This window comes from Macrotis lagotis, chromosome 6 (genome assembly GCF_037893015.1).
Source record: "Macrotis lagotis isolate mMagLag1 chromosome 6, bilby.v1.9.chrom.fasta, whole genome shotgun sequence".
Taxonomy (NCBI): domain Eukaryota; kingdom Metazoa; phylum Chordata; class Mammalia; order Peramelemorphia; family Peramelidae; genus Macrotis; species Macrotis lagotis.
The window spans coordinates 185,579,589-185,598,915 of record NC_133663.1 but is presented as its reverse complement, the minus strand read 5'-3'; the positions used below and the strand labels follow the sequence as shown (position 1 = coordinate 185,598,915).

General features: G+C 36.3%; 1 protein-coding gene and 1 pseudogene across 1 annotated transcript in view; one reads left to right on the top strand and one right to left on the bottom strand.

Annotated features, from left to right (window-relative positions):
• Positions 1–19,327, bottom strand: part of LAMP1 (lysosomal associated membrane protein 1) — a 36,863-nt gene that overhangs the window by 2,326 nt on the left and 15,210 nt on the right. The window contains exons 5-6 of the mRNA XM_074192087.1: positions 5,369–5,574; positions 4,075–4,197 (exon numbers count right to left, since the gene is read on the bottom strand). Of these exons, the coding sequence (XP_074048188.1) occupies positions 4,075–4,197; positions 5,369–5,574 (329 nt within the window). The remainder of the gene's footprint in view (positions 1–4,074; positions 4,198–5,368; positions 5,575–19,327) is intronic.
• LOC141491298 (large ribosomal subunit protein eL6-like) lies at positions 14,343–15,053 on the top strand (annotated as a pseudogene).

Here is a 19,327-nt window from a genome sequence, read left to right as displayed (position 1 = left end):
TGCATTAGTGATGACTAGCCTCCCTCCCCAAGAAATACTTTCTCTGTAAATTGTAATTTTAAATTTGCCTAGGAGAGTGACTGGCTTAAGGTTACAAAGCTTGTATGTGTGAAAAGTGGGATTTCAACCTAGTCTTTCTTTTTTTCTGAGGTCCTATAATTAATGCCTATTCCTAACCTTTCTCATTTCAAATATTATCAACTCAATTCAACAAGGATTTTAAAGTAACTTCAATATACTGAGCACAATTCATACCAGGTGCTCACTAGGAAGAAAAAAAGAAGAAAATCCTTTGTCCTCATGGAGTTCACATTCTACTGGGGGAGGAGGAAGAACTCACATACAACATATACAAAGTAAGGGAAAGGGGTTTATTTGGGGGGACATCAGAAATGGCCTGATGTAAGAACAAGGAATACCCAAGCTAAGGGGGGGGGGGGGGGGCAGGACTAAGGAAGGACATCATTCCAGGCAGAAGGGACAAAGTATACAAAGGCACAGAAATGTGTTCAGAGATCAGCACGTGGGTCAGTTTAGCTGAAACACAGAGAACACAAACAGAAATAATGCAAAATCAAACTTGGAAAAAACTGGAAGCAGGTTGTGTAGAACTTGGGCCTTTCAAAAGGTCAAAAAGAGGGTTATTCTAGAGTCAAAAGGGAACAAGTAGTTTCTTATGAGTGGAGTGTGGACAATGAGATTGCAGAGAAAAACAGAGGTACAAATGAAAAGGGAAGAAGTGATGAGGATCTGAAATAGAATAGTGGTCGTGTGATTAAAGAAATGGGGATGACAGGTCCTGTTGTGCTGAGCCAGATGTGGTTTCAGATGACAACTGTGAGTGAGGAAAGAGCAAGCACATGCCTCGTGGACATAAAAGGAGGTCCCACCAAGACTCAGACTTCTGCCTGACCAGTTCCATGCTTGGACTGGGTCCAGTCCAGATTCAAGGTGGAGGCCTGTCTGGTTCAAGCAGGAGAAGGAAGATTTTGGGGCAGTAGAATCAAGAGCAAAACATAAAAAGGTGTCCAGTGTGTTCATCTCATTGAATCTGGAGGAGATGTGAGAATGTGTGCATGTGTGTTTCAGAAAATATTTATCATGTAGAATTATCACCTTCACTAATAATATCAACAGCGTGTTCTATCTACAAATGAATTCTCTTAAAGCTTAAGACATAGTTGTGTACTACTGTTTAAGAAACACAGTGGAGGAAGAGAGTAGGAGACCAGACATAAATGTGGTCCTTTAGGGAGGCCCTGAGAAGAATGCCTCAGAACTCTAGAATATAGCACAAAAAAGCCAGAAGTATTATAGGTAAAATCAAAAATTTCTTTTCAGGTTCTATGGTTTCCTTCCAATTCCTAGTGAATGTATACCTCACAGATCCTTATCTATTTCCTATCTCTGAGATTATCTCCTGTTTTTAGTAACCATATTCTGAAAAGTAGTATTTTTTTCATCATTTGCCTGTTTTCTACATGGTATAATGGCTACACAGAAGGAAGTGTTTTGCCCTTTGCCCCCATTATTTATATTTTAATTTTGTTTTACTCATGTAGAAAACATGTAAATGAAAATAACACATCTTCTTAGTCTGTGGTTATCAGAACCAGGAAATAATTTCTCTTAATTTTCACATGAGTCATAGAAATTATCATGAGTCCTCAAAAGTTATTTTATATTTACCATACACATGTGGCTTTTTTACATGTATTGTACATACAGACACATTCAAACCTATAATATAAAGGAGGATCACAGAACTTCAACTAGAAGGTAAAGGCAACTTTAACCAGACTTCTCAAATTGGCAGTATAATGTTTCTTTCATTTAACAAAAGACTCCCTTGGCTTCTGCAATGGTTATTGAGTGATCTTCCTAAAATAGCTAGCAACATGTTAGCTCTTTAATCAATAATCTCCAATTCTTCCCTATAATCACAAGAATCTAAGAAAATAGAACAAAGAAAGATGATTTAAGAATTATTGCACTACCCAAAAGGAATGATCAAAAAAATAATCTAGACATGATATTTAAAGAAATTATAAAGAAAACTGTTTTTATATCTTAGAAACAGTGGGTAAAACAGAAATTGAAATAATCCACTAATCATCTCCTGAAAGCTATCTCAAAATGAAAACACCTAGGCCAAATGCCAAAGCTCCCAGGTCAAAAAGAAAATACTCTAAGCATTCAGGAAAAAAAATCATTTAAATGCCATGGAATCACAGTTAAGATCACACAAAATTTTTAGCAACTACCATGTTAAAAGGAATGCAGGGCTAGGAATACAATATTCCATAAGACGAAAGAACTAGAAGTACAAGAATAACTTAGGCAACAGACCCGAGGTATAATCCTTCAAGGGGAAAATAAGACTTTTAATGAAATAAGAGGACTTTAAAGCATTCCTGATGAAAAGACCAGAGATGAACAGAAAATTGGACACACGAAAGACCCAATTATAAAAAGGTAAACATGAAGGAAAAAAATCACAAGGTAATATGATTAAACTGCATTCTCAAAGGAAGGTAACACATTATTTTCAAGCATTTTATCAAGTATGGCAGTGAGAAGGAGTCTATAAAGATAGAAGACATAAATGCACAACATGTGAGATGATATCAAAAAACAATCAAAAAACAGCTAGGTGGCCCAGTGGATAAACCACCAGACCTAGAGTCAGGAGAACCTGAGTTCAAATCCGACCTCAGACACTTAATAATTGACTAGCTGTGTGTGACCTTGGGCAAGTCACTCTTCACCCCACTTCCTTAATAAATTAAAAAAAATTTTTTAAACGGAGAGAAACAGCGGTCTACTGGGAGAAGGGTACAGCTGGAAAATTTATCTCAAATAAAAGGGGAGCTAAAGACAGCTTTTTAGAGTGTGTGTGTGTGTGGGAATTGTGGGTAAAGGCAATGTTTGATGCTCACCCTCATATGAGTTCACGATTCAAAATGGGAAAAATAATATGCAACACTCAATTTGGTATAGAAATCTCTCTCTCTTTTTTTTTTGAAAGGTTTTTGCAAGGCAAATGGGGTTAAGTGGCTTGCCCAAGGCCACACAGCTAGGTAATTATTAAGTGTCTGAGACCGGATTTGAACCTAGGTACTATTGACTCCAAGGCCGGTGCTTTATCCACTGTGCCACCTAGCTGCCCCTAGAAATCTCTTTTATCCAACAAGAAGTAAGATACAAGGTAGAAGGAAAAAGGGGAAGACGGAGGGAAGATTTCTACCCAAGAGGACCATTCTCCTAGGGAAAAAAAATAGTATGATTTTTGCAGAATATCTTGTTTTAGTTATCACCATTTACTAGAACCTTTTCTATGTTTTTTGATCAATTTACAGCTATCTTTCTCTTATCTTTGAAATCATTGCCTTTCCTTTGTTCCTCTGATAAAAACTATTATCAGAAACTATGTAAACCTTGGGGCAAAAATATATCCAACATCATTGGTCATTTTTAGAAACTCTGAGAATATATATTAAAATAGATTAATATATCAAAAAGAACAATAAAAAAGATGAGGATGACACACAGGCCAGCTGTTAGTTCTCAAACTCTTTGGTTCTCAGGACACCTTTGCATACTCTCTTAAATTACTGTTAGAAATGAAAACATCTTTTGTGTATCATAAAGAATTTTAACCATGCAGACCCCCAAGAGACCCTGGACCAAGAAAAAGTATAACTAGAGTATGCAGGCCTCAGGGATCCTTGCATAGTTTAGTCCCCTATCTATAGAAGTTTGACACTGCTGCCTTATAGCAACAAATCCACTGAATTTCAAGGGTCAAGATCCTCACATAATTCCAACATGACTGTACTGAAAGAATGATTTGCTCCTCCTAAAATGTACCTTTTGAAGCAGAGACCAAATCTGTCAGCTCTCCTCTTTTCCTGAGTTATTTGAGGACCTTTTTACACTTCATATGCAGTCACCAATCAAAGTTATACTTGCTTTTTGATGTAAAAACACATTAAGATTGAAATGAACTGAAACATGTATAGTATCCCCTTCAAAATTTCCCTCCTTCCACCCCTCCCAAGTAAAAATTATTACCATTGCAAAACGGAAAACCAGAGTAGAATTTTCAGTGTTCAGCTCCAAGATTGCTACTTGAGGAGTACAGCTCCCATTTACAGCTGTCTTATTTGGGTTGATATTAAATATTCTTCTAACGCTCTATGGGGGGAAAAAAGTTAACTATTATTCCATAGATCATTTATAAAAAAGTTTCACTAGAGTTATTCTCAAACTGTTTCCAAATAAACTATTTTTTCTTCTTGCTGTTCTCTATGACAAATGCAGTTAATGCTATAGAAATTATTTTTAAAATTAACAAGTTTCCAAGCAAATCCAAAACACCAGCTAGTGCTAGAAAAAGAATTACATTTAGGTTTTCTCAAGTTTTGGCTAGGCTTTTAAAAGATTGTTCAAATTTTCCTTTATGCTGGCTGGGCCATGACAATAATAATTTAATAAACATCAACCATATGTATATTAAAATATGTATAATTAATACAGTAATATAATATTTACATGCTATAATATCTAATAGCAGAAACCTTAACTATTTCCTCTCCCATTCTTTGTTCCTGATATAGACTATGTGGAGTCAATTCCTTTCTTCCTCATTTTTTACCATTCCTCCTATATTGTGATAATTTTTCATTCATTCCTTAAATAAAAATAAAAACAATTCTATGCTATGATCTCTTTCTCTGGGTTTTCTCCAATATTTATCCTCTGTTACTGTTGGTTATTCCAAAAATGCTGCTTTCTACTAAAAAAGAATGAACTCAGAAGTCTAACAAATGAAATGTCATAGCCCACATCTTCCAAACCTTGCTAAGTTTACACTATCATAACCCAGAATAAAAAAGTTAGACACACACATAATTTACTTGACTAGGGAAACAAAAAGATGAGTCATTTCAATGAGTCCTATAAATAAAATCTGAGGAAAACTCAATTCTCACGTAAAATATTCACTTAATATAGTACTGATATTGTACCAAGACAAAGCCTGTGGCCAGAAAATACCTCTCTCTCCCTTCTTTGACAGATAGAAAGGCAGAATTGGGGAGGAGACTATTAGTGTATAACATTGCACATATTGTTATATATGTTGATTGGTTTGGTTGAAATGATTTTGTTCCCCTTCTTTTAAATCTTTAAAAGGGATTACTTCTTTTATGTATATTTGGAAATGAAGGTAATATTAAAAAGATCAATAAATGTGAAGATTTTGAAAGACAAAAGTTTTTATTAGAATTGAAACTTGGGAATTTCTAGAACCAATTTTATATTAAAAAAAAAATCACATTAAAGATGTCATATGAAAAAACCATACCGTGTTATCTTTTTTCTCATAGGTGATGTTCAGTTGTAAGCCCATGTTGGCAAGCAGACAGGTTCCATTTATGCCACTCACATTATACTTAGAAACAGATGGTATCTCTGGTGTAGGAGGACTGGTTGGTGTGGGTTTAGGGGCAGTTGTTGGGTGTATCGTAGGCACTGGTGCTGGGGAAGGTATGTCTTGATTACAACGAGTTTCTGGAGGAAAGAAGAAAAAGTCTGAAGGTGCTGAAGGAAGAAATGGAAAATACGTTTCTTATAACCATTAGTTTCCATAAAATCTAGTGTCTTTAAATAGGGCTATACTTTGATCTATTGGATTCACAGGACTGGGGAAAAAAAAAGAGATCAAGGAAAGAAACTTATCTAAAAACCATGAGCCCTAGAATAGTAAATTCCATAGCCTTCCTTGGTAACCACTGTTCAATCTTAAATGCCACCTATCTGAGAGTTTTTCATACAAGTTTCTTAAAGTCATATTCTCAATTTATTTTAGTAGAACTGCACTCTCCCTGTGTATAAAAATTCTTGTCAAAACCTGGAGAAAATCTGTTTTTCTGCTTAACCAACATGCCATTAAGAAATGGTAATATTTATCCCAAATGTTCACAAAGTTAAATTAAGACAGTAACTTGAACCAAAAATCCCAATGAAAAGTAAAACCCTAACTAAAGAAGGACCAGAATGGTAAATGCTTGACTTTTGTGGAACAGAATATTATTACTATTCTAAACTAACAAAAATAAAATACATTCAACTTATAAGACACTATTAACTTCACAATGATGTTCTTTTAATTGCAAATAGCATCTATTTTCCAAATATCTTTTTCAGTTTATCCTCCCAACATTTTTTCTCAATTAGGAAGTGAGAAGTCTATTCTAGCCCAATCTAAGTTGGAGGAAATCAGTCAGTAGTTTTCTCTTTCTCTGATTCAACCTCACACCTAGCAAATTGGTAAAGATGATTAAAAATGGAAAGTCAATATTGAAAAGGTTATGGTTAGACATAAACTACTAAACTGTGTATGCCCTTCCCTCAGTCATATCATTACAAGGTCCAATTTGCATTTCTTTCCATCTTGATCTTTGTTGAAACTAATCAGTGATCTGATAGTAGACAACAAGATCCAAGAAAGAAAAGGATCCATATATACAAAATTATAGTAGCTCATTTTGTACTGGCAAAGAATTGGAAACTGGGTCGGTGAGTGGGCATTAATTGGGAAATGACTGAAAAAAATTATGATTGGTGTATGTGTGTGATAGGACAATTGTACTACTGTAAGAAATGATAGATGGTTTCAGAGGGAATATGGCAATATTTTGCATCAACTGATGCAAAAATTAGCAAAATTAGAAAAAATTATACAGCAACAGCAACAGCGTAAAGACAAATAATTTTCAAAGACTTAGGAACTGAACCATAATTGACCAATTACAATTCCAGAAGACTTGAGGAAAAAAACATGCTTTCACCTTCTGCAACTAAGATTTTTGAAAACAAATAAAATATATCCATATATATGGCAGTATGAAGAAAATAAAAGCCTAAGTATAAAAAAAGAAGTCTAGTCAGCACTATAGCTTACCAAGGAGGAAGGAAAATAAGTATTTATGATGTTCCTACTATAGGCACTATTTGAAACAGTTTACAAATATGATCTCATTTCATATATCCAACTACTCAGAGGGAAATGTTATTATTAATCCCATTCTATAGTTGAGGAAACCGAGGTAGACAGAGGGTAAGTGTTTTGCCTGGAATCACTCAGCTAGAAAGTGCCTGACTTTGGTTTTGAACTTATTTGGCTTAATTTGGGGCCAACATTCTTCACTGGGCCTATAGCTACTCATACCAGAGCAAACTTGTCTTACAAATGAATTGAATTAAGTGGTAAAAAAATTAATTCATTCATTCATTTTACCTGCCCCATTGTTTTCTCAGCTTTTCCTATTTTTAATGAAATCTTAAGCCTCAAAAAAAAAAAAAAAACCCCCTAGGGGCATAGTGGATAAAGCACTGGCCCTGGAGTCAGGAGCACCTGGGTTCAAATCTGGTCTCAGACACTTAATAATTACCTAGCTGTGTGGCCTTGGGCAAGGCACCTAACCCTGTTGCCTTGCAAAAAAACCAACCAAACAAACAAAAGAAACCTAAAAAAAAAAACACCTTAAGAAAACTGGTGGAGTGGTAGCATACAATCATCATGTTAAACTAAGTATTAAACACACTAAAGACAAGCTGCATTTGGAATTTGTATGTGTAAGGTGGTATATGTATTGATACTGTTAGAACTCAATAACAAAATTGAAGATTTGTGCCTGTTAAAGCACTGCAAGAGCAGAGCCCCCAACTTTTCCTGGAACCAAAAATGCACCTTATTCCTGTGTGTTTTCCTTTCCAAAGGAATATTAAATGGAAAAGGGGGAAGAGAGTGCAAAGAAAGATTTGGAATGCTATTCTCTATAACTATTTTAATTATTCTGGATGTGAGATTTCTGTCCAATGATCAGTGAACTTAGCATACAATATTGGAAGAGCTAAACAATTTCAATATTAATAATTTTGTGACAAATTTGGAGAGTACTCAGAGGCCTCAGGTCAATGTGCCAGGAATATTTTCTTCTAGAAGACAGAAGGTATTAGACATGGTGTATACAAAGGAACATTCACAAAAATGAAACTTTTTTTCCTGAGAGGAAACAATTGGTTGGTTATTGATGTAGGAGTCATATTGCATTTACCTTGCTGTAAACCATCAGATCATTGACCTGTTTCAACAAAAATCAAAATTAATATCATATTAAAAGTGGGAAAACATGCTTATTGTTTAAAGAATGTTTTCAGTTATTATCAAAGGATGTAGGAGAGATATTAAGCAATTTTAATAATTGCAGTCTGACCTGTGCAATGTGAAAAGTGGAAAATGGAAAAAAGGCAATGATAAAATTATGACTAGGCTCAGTCCTGCTTCCTTTATTAACTTTAAATATTGATCACCACCAAAGAGGCTAAAAGTGATCAAAAGTAATCTAAGCAAACTGACATTTGTTCTTCCTAAAGAGACATGTGGCAACAACTAATGTAAAATTCAAACTCCTCTGTGAGATACTACAGAAGAGCGGTGAAAGATGATAGGTAATACTTCTGTATAAAATGGTAAGGTGAAGGGGAAAAATACACTGCTAAGAACATTCATAGATAAAACTGGCAGGATAATAAATGTTAAGGGAATACAGTTTTAACCATTTCTATGACTATATTCATTGTCAATTAGAAAGGAACCACTATATTCAGACTCTTTATACCTGAGTACCCCAAAAAGTATAAGAAATGTTAACAAAGATGAAGCACAATGAGATACAAAAGTACCCTGGAGCTGAAGTTTAAAAAGACAGTTTCACTTCACACCTGTCTGGGACTCAGTTTCTTTATCAGTCAGTAAGAGTCCCTGCTCTCAAGAAACTCTCATTCTAATGGGGGGAGAGACACATCCAACACATATACAGTGAAAATTGGAATAGTCTCAGAGTTAAGGGGCATGAAGGGGGACCTCAGGGTAAATATCCTAAAAAAGATCTCGTTTGAGCTGGATCTGAAGGGACCCAGGAAGCAGAGGTGAGGAAGGAGGAATTTCGGGTCTATGGATGACAAGTGCAAATGCCTGGAGAGTTAAGAGATTGTTAGAGTCTGTGTATGGAATCATAAAGACCTTCAAGGCAGGACAAGGCCAGGGTGTGAACAAGGGTGAGGGGGGGTGTGTGTCCCAAGAAGGAGACCATATTTAGAGTTCAACACAAAAAAGTGTTATTTGGTGGATGACTGGAGAAAAGAAAGACCAGGCAGACAAGTCTACTTTGCATGATGAAGGTACAGAGTATTACTGATCCCATCCAACCTAAATCAAGGATGCCATCTGACCTTGCTCTCCCTGCTAATATAGCCTCAAGCCAACAGGGGAATCTGTAGATTCAAAATTAGAAGATAGAGAAGGAAGGGTTTGGGAGATTGACTCTTATTTGAAATACTTTACTCCTTCAACTAAACCATGTGGTAAAACAAAGATTAACTTTTAAAAAGTGAAAATATTTCTCTAAGACCAAGCAAGTTATTAGTATTAGTGTTGCTTTAGTGTTTAGACTAATTTTTCCTTCCAGCAACCATTGTAATCCATCAGATGACAGAATTTAGTTATCTAGATTTCAGCTTTTGTCATCCACAAACTGTTCAATTGAAATTCAGAATGAAAAAAGGTTGGAAAGGAGACAGGTTAATTTTGCAGCATGAAACTTTGGGGGAGTTAGGAAAAGGATAGGAGAAGCCCAGAAATGAAAGCTATGAGGGAAGGGCTTTAAGAAGTCAAAGAATACAGGTTGGAATTTTAATTTTGTCACTTACTAGCTATTTCATCTTGTCTACATCACTTCCTTTCTAGGCCCTAGTTTCTTCATATGTAAACTGGAAGGGAGCTAGAACAGATAATAGTTGGCTTCCCCTTTCATGAACCATTAAGACTGAGGTTTTGACTGGCCAATATGACCAGAAAGGACAATCATCATTGTTGGAAGGGTTGTGGGAAATCTGGGTCACTAATATATTGTTGGTGGAGCTGTGAACTAATCCAACCTTTCTGGAGAGCAGTCTGGAACCATACCCAAAGGGCAACAAAAATGTGTATAACCTTTGATCCAGCAATACCACTACTGGAGTCTCTACCCTGAAGAGATGATGAAAAACTGTAAAAACATCACTTGTACAAAAATATTCATAGCAGCCCTGTTTGTGGTAGCAAACAATTGGAAATCAAGTAAATGTCCTTCAATTGGGGAACGACTTAAACTGTGGTATATGTATGTCATGGAACACTAGTGTTCTATTAGAAACCAGGAGGGATGGGAATTCAGGGAAGCCTGGAGGGCTTCAATGATCAACCTTGATGGACTCGCTCATTCCATCAGTGCAACAATCAGGGACAATTTGGGGCTGTCTGCAATGGAGAGTGCCATCTGTATGCAGAGAAAGAATTGGAGTTTGAACAAAGACCAAGGACTATTACCTTTAATTAATTAAATTTTATTTTATTTTTATTTATTTTATTTTATTTTTTTAAGTTTTTGCTAGGCAATAGGGTTAAGTGGCTTGCCCAAGGCCACACAGCTAGATAATTATTAAGTGTCTGAGGCCGGATTTGAACTAAGGTACTCTTGACTCCAGGGCTGGTGCTCTATCCACGGTGCCACCTAGCCTAGCCACCCTTTATTACCTTTAATTTATAAAAACCCTGATATCTTATTGTCTGATCTTGCTATCTCTTACTACTTTGTTTCTTCCTTAAGGATATGATTTCTCTCTGATCACATTCAATTTGGATCAATGTATACCATGGAAACAATGTAAAGACTGGCAAACTGCCTTCTGTGGGGAGGGGGGGAGGGAAGTAAGATTAGGGGGAAAATTGTAAAACTCAAAATAAATAATATCTTAAAAAAAAAGACTGAGGTTCTGAAAAGGAACAAAGTTTTATCTATTTCCAAACTTCTGTGCACAATTTTCATTCCCCCCCAAAAGAAGTCTTATTTATGTCTCATGATCCTTTATTTCCAGCACCCAAAAATTGAGATCAGAATCATGTTAAGGATAAGAATGCTTTTTTGTAAGCTAGTCAGTCTATCAAAAAGGATAATGAATCTATTCCTTACCAAAATTTCCAGAACCCTTTTCTTAGCAGCTCTTCTCAGGGTACGTTGTAGTTTATTAATAACCACTGAAAAATGCATTCACAGAACTGACCACAATATTCCAGGTGTGGGTCTGACCTGTACAGTTACATTGAAATGCCTACCTCATTTATTATGAGCATTATTTATTTATGAATGTAACATAACAAGGGTTTTCTTGGCAATCACGGACTCATATTAACTAAAAATCCTAGGACTTTCCCCCATGACTATTCTTTTACAGCTAGCTATCTTTTAAGGCAAGAACAAGACTTTCTATTTATGCCTATTATATTTCAATTTGTTGGTTTCAGTTTGTCATTTATTTCTAGTCCACTAAGATTTTTGTAAATCTTGATTAATAACTTATAGTTTATACTGTTCCTGCCTCATAGAAATCTTATGAAGCAGGTAATTAATTCATCAGATTGACATAATTTAGTTCTCTTGACTTTAACTTTTGCAATCCAAAAAAAATTAGAAAACTATGGCTTTTGTCACTTTATCCATACCAACAAATATTAAACAAAACTAAAACTAGGTGTCACAATATTACTGCAAAATACCAGAGACCTAGCTTTCCAGGTTGACTCTGCTCCATTAATCCACATTCTTTGAGTTGTAAAATAGTTATGAATACCTATACCCCATCTATAAATTAGTATTTTGGGGTCTGTGGCATTCCTATGATGAGGCAACCTTATCAAAAAGGCAAAATTAGTTTACCAAAACTGTTGTCTATGGGGAAATAATAAAAAAAGCTAACACAGAAATGAAATTTTTCTTCTCTAATAGATGAGGGCTGACTTATTTTTATATTTTCTAAGAAACCAAATGTTAAGCTACTAAAGGGCTATTACAGAGCTAGATGAAATAATAAAATGCATATGGAGAAGTAAAAGATGAAGAATAGCAAGGGAAATGCTGAGAAAAGATAGAAACGAAGGGTACTGAAATAGTTTTTCCTCCACAGAATACAAGTTACGTTATAAAGTAATAATTACCAGAACCATTTAATATAGAGGTTAAAAAAATGAAAAAAAAAGTCAATAAAACAGACTAAACACAGAAGAATGAAAATTAATTAAATTTATATATATATAACCTAGGAAAGAACTCTTTATTAAAAAGAACTTCTGGGAAAACTAGAAAATAAACTGGCAGAAAGTAGGTTGAGACTAATATCCAAAGATTGGAAGCAAAAGAAGGTAAATATTAATAAAAACAAATGGCACAATTTTGTATGAATAGTGTCAGAAAAAAATGTGTTGGAAAGGTATATGGAAAGATAGGTACATTAGTGGATTATTGACAGAATTATAGAAAGTGGTTCATTCAAATTGTATATTCCCTTTAACCCATAGCACTTCATGCAAATTCTCCAAAGAGAAAAATTCTCTATATACAAAACTGGAAAAGGGGATTCCCATCAAATGGTACTGCCCATTGTGGCAAATGAATCCAATGGGATATACTGCACCATAAAACCTGTGAAGTAATGGAGAACAAAGTACACAGAAACAGGAAAACAAATATGACATAGCAATAATGACTACTAGGAAGCTAATATTTCATATAAATAGGGTTATAAGAGAAAATTTCACTGTACTCAGTGAAGAATTAAATCCCCTCACATAAACAGAGGCACTGCCAGCTATAACCAAGTCACTGTGAAAACTGAAAGTAGAACTAGAGAAAGGCAAAGGTCTCAATTCGAGAAAAAATAAAGAGCACAAAACTGTCAAATTCTGTAAGTTTTATACTAATTTTTAATAAAATTCTAGAATTAATTTTTAAAGGAGTGGTTCAGGTGGAGTCAAGATGGTGACATGAGAACAACCTTTTCTAGGAGCTCTCTCCAAAAAATTTCAAAAACCTCTAAAATTTTGAGAGGCAAGATCCAGAGAGACAATTCTCTAGCCCAAGGTAACCTGGAAGACCATAGGAAGGCTCTGCTTCACAGGACTGGAGGGGGCAGCAAGGTAGTTAGGATCACCTAGGATCACCATGCCGGAGCAAAGGAGTTCCAGCCCACAGGGTGCCTGAATCCCTGGGAGCGCTGGCTCCTGGCAGCAGAAACTGTTTCCTGACCTACCAATGCAGGGAACCCCAAGCACAACTTGGAAGATCAGCGGGGGAAAACTGCCAGAGCAAGCATGAAGTTCAGGCTAGCATGGCACTCCTCAGGACAGCACACATCCCAGAAAAAGGAAGCAGGCACACAGAGCCACCCAGCAGGGAGCTGCTAGGCAGCTGCTTCCAGAGCACTCAGTCCACAGAAGGTGGAGGGAGACTGTTCAGGTCTCTCTCTCCTTTGCTCCTGGGACAAGACTCTGGCGCTTTGCCCATATTCACTCCCTGGTAGCAGTCTGGGGCCCCCAATTGCCATAGAGCAGGGACCTTCCTCACAGCTCCAGGGCAGAGGGGAGGTCTTCTGGTCATCCACAGACCAAAACACAGGCCAGGAGAGCAGTTAGAGCCTCTCATAAAAGCTCGAAGGAACTGAGGTCCTTGTGGGAGGTGTCCTAATAATGCTCAAAAGATTGAGAAGCACCCCAAAACCAGGGCACAGGCTGGGGAAATGAATAAACAGAAAAAAAAGGAACCTCACCATAGACAATTACTTTGGTCCCATGGAAAATTAAAACACACACACTAAGATGAGAAAGTCCAAGCATCCAAGAAAAATAGGAGTTGGGCTCAAACTATAGCAGAACTCAAAAAATATTTTGAAAATCAAGTAAGAAAGGTAGAGGAAAAATTAGTTAGAGAAATGAGGGCAATGCAAGAAAAACATGAAAACAAGTCAGGAGCATAGTCAAGGAGATCCAAAAAATGCTGAAGAAGACAATATGTTAAAAACCAGTTTAGGTCAAATGGAAAGAACAGTCCAAAAAGTTAATAAGAAAAATAACTCAAAGAGTAGAATTGGCCATATGAAAAAGGAGATAAGAAAGCTCTCTGAAGAAAACTCTTTCAAATGTAGAATGGAGCTAAAGGAAGCTGATAACTTTGTGAGAAATCAAGACACAATAAAACATTATCAAAGGAATGAAAAACGCTCTTTCCCCTTCTCTCAAGATGGTGGACAACCCCCCCCCCCCCCCAAAGCCTCCAAAGGAAAAGAAGGTCAGAAAGGGAAAAAAGTAAAGGAAGGCCAAAAAGGAAGATGGGACTGAAAAGGTGGTGAAAAAACCTCGAAAGCATTGCAGTCGAAACCCAGTCTTGGCCCAAGGGATCGGCAGATACTCCAGGTCTGCAATGTATTCCCGCAGAGCCATGTACAAGCAGAAATATGCTACACCAAAAACCCAGATTGAAAGGAAAAAGAAAGACAGGGTGCCTGCTACTATCTCAAAGCCAGTTGGTGGTGATAAAAATGGAGGAAACCGAGTGGTAAAGATTCACAAAATGCCCAGGTATTACCCTACTGAAGATGTGCCGAGAAAACTCCTAAGTCATGGCAAAAAACCCTTCAGCCAGCATGTGAGGAAACTTCTCTCTAGCATCACCCCAGGCACAGTTCTGATTATGCTCACTGGCTGCCACAGGGGCAAGTGTGTGGTTTTCCTGAAGCAGCTGGCTAGTGGTTTGCTACTGGTGACTGGACCTCTGACCATCAATCGGGTTCCTCTACAAAGGACCCATCAGAAATTTGTCATTGCCACCTCTACTAGGGTTAACCTTTCTGGTGTAAAAATTCCAAATCATCTTACTGATGCTTACTTTAAGAAGAAGAGGCTCCGTAAACCCAGACACCAAGAAGGAGAGATTTTTGACACAGAGAAAGAGAAATATGAGATTACAGAGCAGTGCAAGGCTGATTAGACAGCAGTGGACTCTCAGCTCCTGCCCAAAATCAAGAAAATTCCTCAACTCCATGGTTACCTGCATTCTGTATATTCTCTCTCTCTCTCTCTCTCCAATGGAGTTTATCCTCACAAATTGGTGTTTTAAATGCCTTTCAGAGAACTCTTATTAAAATATTTGGAATAGCGAAAAAAAAAAAAGAATGAAAAACTACAAGAAAGTGTGAAATATCTCATTGAAAAAAACAACTGGGGGCGGCTAGGTGGCGTAGTGGATAGTGCACCGGCCCTGGAGTCAGGAGTACCTGGGTTCAAATCTGGTCTTGGACACTTAATAGTTGCCTAGCTGTGTGGCCTTGGGCAAACCACTTAACCCCGTTTGCCTTGCAAAAACCTAAAAAAAAAAAAAACTGATCTGGAAAACAGATCCAAGAGAGACAATTTTTTAATTATTGGGCTACCTGAAAGTCATGATCAAGCAAAGAGCCTTGACTTCATTTTTAAAGAATTTCTAAAGGATAACTGCCCTGATATCCTAGAAGCAGAAGACAAAATAGAAACTGAGAGAATCCACCAATCTTTTCCTGAAAGAGATCCAAAAAAAAATAACCTCCAGGAACATTATAGTTAAGTTCCAGAACTCCCAAGTCAAAGAGAAAATATTACAAGCAGCCAGAAGAAGGAAACAATTCAAATATTGTGGAGCTGCAGTCTGGATTACACAGGACTTAGCAGCATCCACATTAAGGGCTCATAGGACTTAGAATATAATGTTTCAGAAGGCAAAAGAGCTTGGAATGCAACCAAGAATCAACTACCCAGCAAAACTGAATATCCTCTTCCAGGAGAAAAGATGGACTTTCAATGAAACAAGGGAATTTCAAATGTTCTTGTTGAAATGGTCAGAGCTGAACAGAAAGTTTCATCTTCAAATACAGGACTCAAGTGAAGCATGGAGACAGTGCACAAGAAGAGAAAATTATGAGGGATTTAATGATGAACTGTGTGTATTCCTGAATGGGAAGATGATATTGATAATACTCATATGAACCTTCTTATTTATTATAGTTAAAAGGAGGATATATAGACAAGGCACAGGAAGGAGCTAAATTTGAAGGTACAATATATTGTAAAAAAAATGGAATCAAAGGGTGAAAAGGAAATGAACTGAGAGAAAGGGAAAGGACAGGTAGAATAGGCTAAGAGAATTCATGTAAGAGTCAAGAAATAGCTTTCGCAATGGTATGGAAGGGGAGAGGGAAGGTGAGGGGGAATGAGGGAACCTTCAGTCATCAGAAATGGCTCAGAGAGGAGTGGTTAATAAAAAATCTCAAAAAAGAAACAAGTGACCACAAAGAGCTAGCACAGTAGGTTTTCAGGAACAGGTAGTGTCTAAAATTTTATCTCTTTCAGTAGGGATTACTAAATTGGTAGATGGGGGAATTTTGTACATCTATTTCACCTAGATTTGAAGAAAGCATTTAGCACCTACTGCATACCAGGCACTGGTTCCAAATTCTAGAAATACAAAAATAAAACTTGCCCTCAACAGAGACAGCCAGGTATGGTGGGAAAATGTTGCCTTCTAGAATAAAAGGACTTAGGTTTCTATCTCGATTTCGGTTCATCCTTGGATTGACTTTTTCAAGAAAGTTTCCCCTATCTGTAAAATAGGGAGATTAGACTGGATGACCTTTAAGGTCCTCTGAAACTCTCATTCTATGATCCTAAGATTACATTCTGCAGTGTAAAAAGGATATGTACAATATCAACACAGGTAAGTAAATACAAAATATAGACTGAGTTTGTCAAATAGTAGATTGCTGTAGTCATTTATTGCGGTTTCTTTTGAATCAATCCTAATCTACTGATTCATTACTCTTATTTCTTGATCAGTACCAAGCAGTTTTGATGACTGCAGATTTACAGTACAGTTTTAGATCTGGCAGTTAGGTAACCTTCCATGTTTTTTTTTAAATTAGTTCCCTTGCTATTCTTGACCTTTTGTTGTTCTAGATGAATTTTGTTAATATTTTTTTCTATCTTGGTAAAGTAGTTTTGGTAGTTTGATTGGCATGGCACTAAATAAGTAATTTAATTTGGGTAGAATTGTCATTTTTATTATATTAGCTCAACCTAACCATGAGCAATTAACATTTTTCCAATTATTTTATTTGAGAACTGTGTTGGCACAGTTTCTGGGTTTGTTTTGGGAGGTAGGTTCCCAAGTATTTAATGTTATCTATAGTTACTTAAGGAGTTTTTTAGATGATTTTTGTCGGATTCTCTAAGTATACCATTCTATCATCTGCAAAGAGTGAAAGCTTTGCTTCCTCATTGCCAATTCTGATTCCTTCAATTTCTTTTTCTATTCTTATTGCTATAGCTAGCACTTCTAATACTATATTGAATAGCATTGGTGATAATGAGCATACTTGCTTCATCCCTGATTTTATTAGAAGTGCTTCAAATTTAATCCCATTAAATATATTTGTTGATGGTTTTATGATTATTATTTTTTTTTTTAGATTTTTGCAAGGCAGATGGGGTTAAGTGGCTTGCCCAAGGCCTCACAGCTAGGTAATTATTAAGCGTCTGAGACCGGATTTGAACCCAGGTACTCCTGACTCCAGGGCCGGTGCTTTATCTATTGCACCACCTAGCCGCCCCTTTTATGATTATTTTAAAGAAAACTCCATTTATTCCTATACTTTCTAGTGGTTTTTAACAGAATGGATGTTGTAATTTAATAAAGGCTTTTTCAGCATCTATTGAGATAATCAGAGGATTTCTGTTAGATTTGCTATTGATATGTTCAATTATGTTGAGTGTTTTCCTAATATAGAACCAACCCTGAACACCTGGTATAAATCCTACCTAATCATAGTGTGGTAGCCTGGTAATAATTTTGCTGTACTCTCATTGCTAAAATTTTATTTAAGATTTTTGAATTAAAATTCATTAGGTGGCAGCTAGGTGGCGCAGTGGATAGAGCACCGGCCCTGGAGTCAGGTATATCTGAGTTCAAATCCGGCCTCACTTAATAATTACCTAGCTGTGTGGCCTTGGGTAAGCCACTTAACCCCATCTGCCTTGCAAAAACCTAAAAAAAAGAATCATTAGGGAGAGTGGTCTATAATTTTGTCTGCTTTGGTTCTTTCTAGTTTAGGTACCAGCACTATGTCTGTGTCATAAAAGGAGTATGGCAGAACTTCTATTTTTTTAAAAATAGTTTATGTAGAATAGGAATTAATTATTCCTAAATGTTTGGTAGAATTCATTTGTAAATCCATCTGGACCTGAAGACTTTCTTTTTTTTTTCTTTTTTCTTTTTAGTTTTTTTTGCAAGGCAATGGGGTTAAGTGTCTTGCCAAAGCCACACAGCTAGGTAATTATTAAGTGTCTGAGGCCAGATTTGAACTCAGGTACTCCTGACTCCAGGGCTGGTGCTCAATCCACTGCGCCACCTAGCCATCCCTGTAGACTTTTTCTTAGGGAGTTTTTCTGATGGTTTCTTCAATCATCAGCTTCTGATAGCAAAAGCTATAAACCCACATCTCACATCCTATAGCAAAATAAGATCAAAATGGGTACAGGATTTAGACTTAAAGGGTGACACCATAGATAAATTAGTAGATCAAGAAATATTCTATCAGATCTATGGAAAGGAGATAAATCTATGACCAAACATGAATTACAGTACATTATAAACTGCAAAATGAACGATTTTGACTACATTAAATTAAAGTTTTTGCACTAATAAAATCAATGCTCCCAAAATTAGAAGGAAAGTAGAAAGCTGGGAAACAATCTTTCCAACTAGTCCTAAAGGTCTAGTTACTAAAACATATAGAAAATTGCATCAAATTTACAAGGTTACCAGTCATTCCTTGATTGATAAATGGTCAAAAGGATATGAAGAGATAGTTTTCAAATGAAGAAATTAAAACTATCATCTATTTATATATATATATATATGAAATCATATGAAAAAATGCTCCAAATCATCATCATTGATTAGAGAAATGCAAATTAAAACAACAATAAGATATCACCTCATAAACTATCAGATTGGCCAAGATGAGAAAACAGGAAAATAATCAATACTGGAAAGACTGTAGGAAGATTTTGGACATTGATGCATTGCTGGTGGAGTTGTAAACAGATCCAATCATTCTGGAGAGCAATATGGAACTGTGCCCAAAGAGCAATAAAACTGTTCATACCCTTTGACCCAGCAACTTCAATTCTAGGTCTATATCCAGATTAAATTATGAAAAATGGGAAAAATCCCACATATTCCAATATGGTCTTAGCAGCTCTTTTTGTAGTGGCAAAAAATTGGAAACTGAGGGGATGCCTATCTATTGGGGAATGGCTAAACAATTTTGATGCTTGAATAGTATGGAATATTATTGCTCT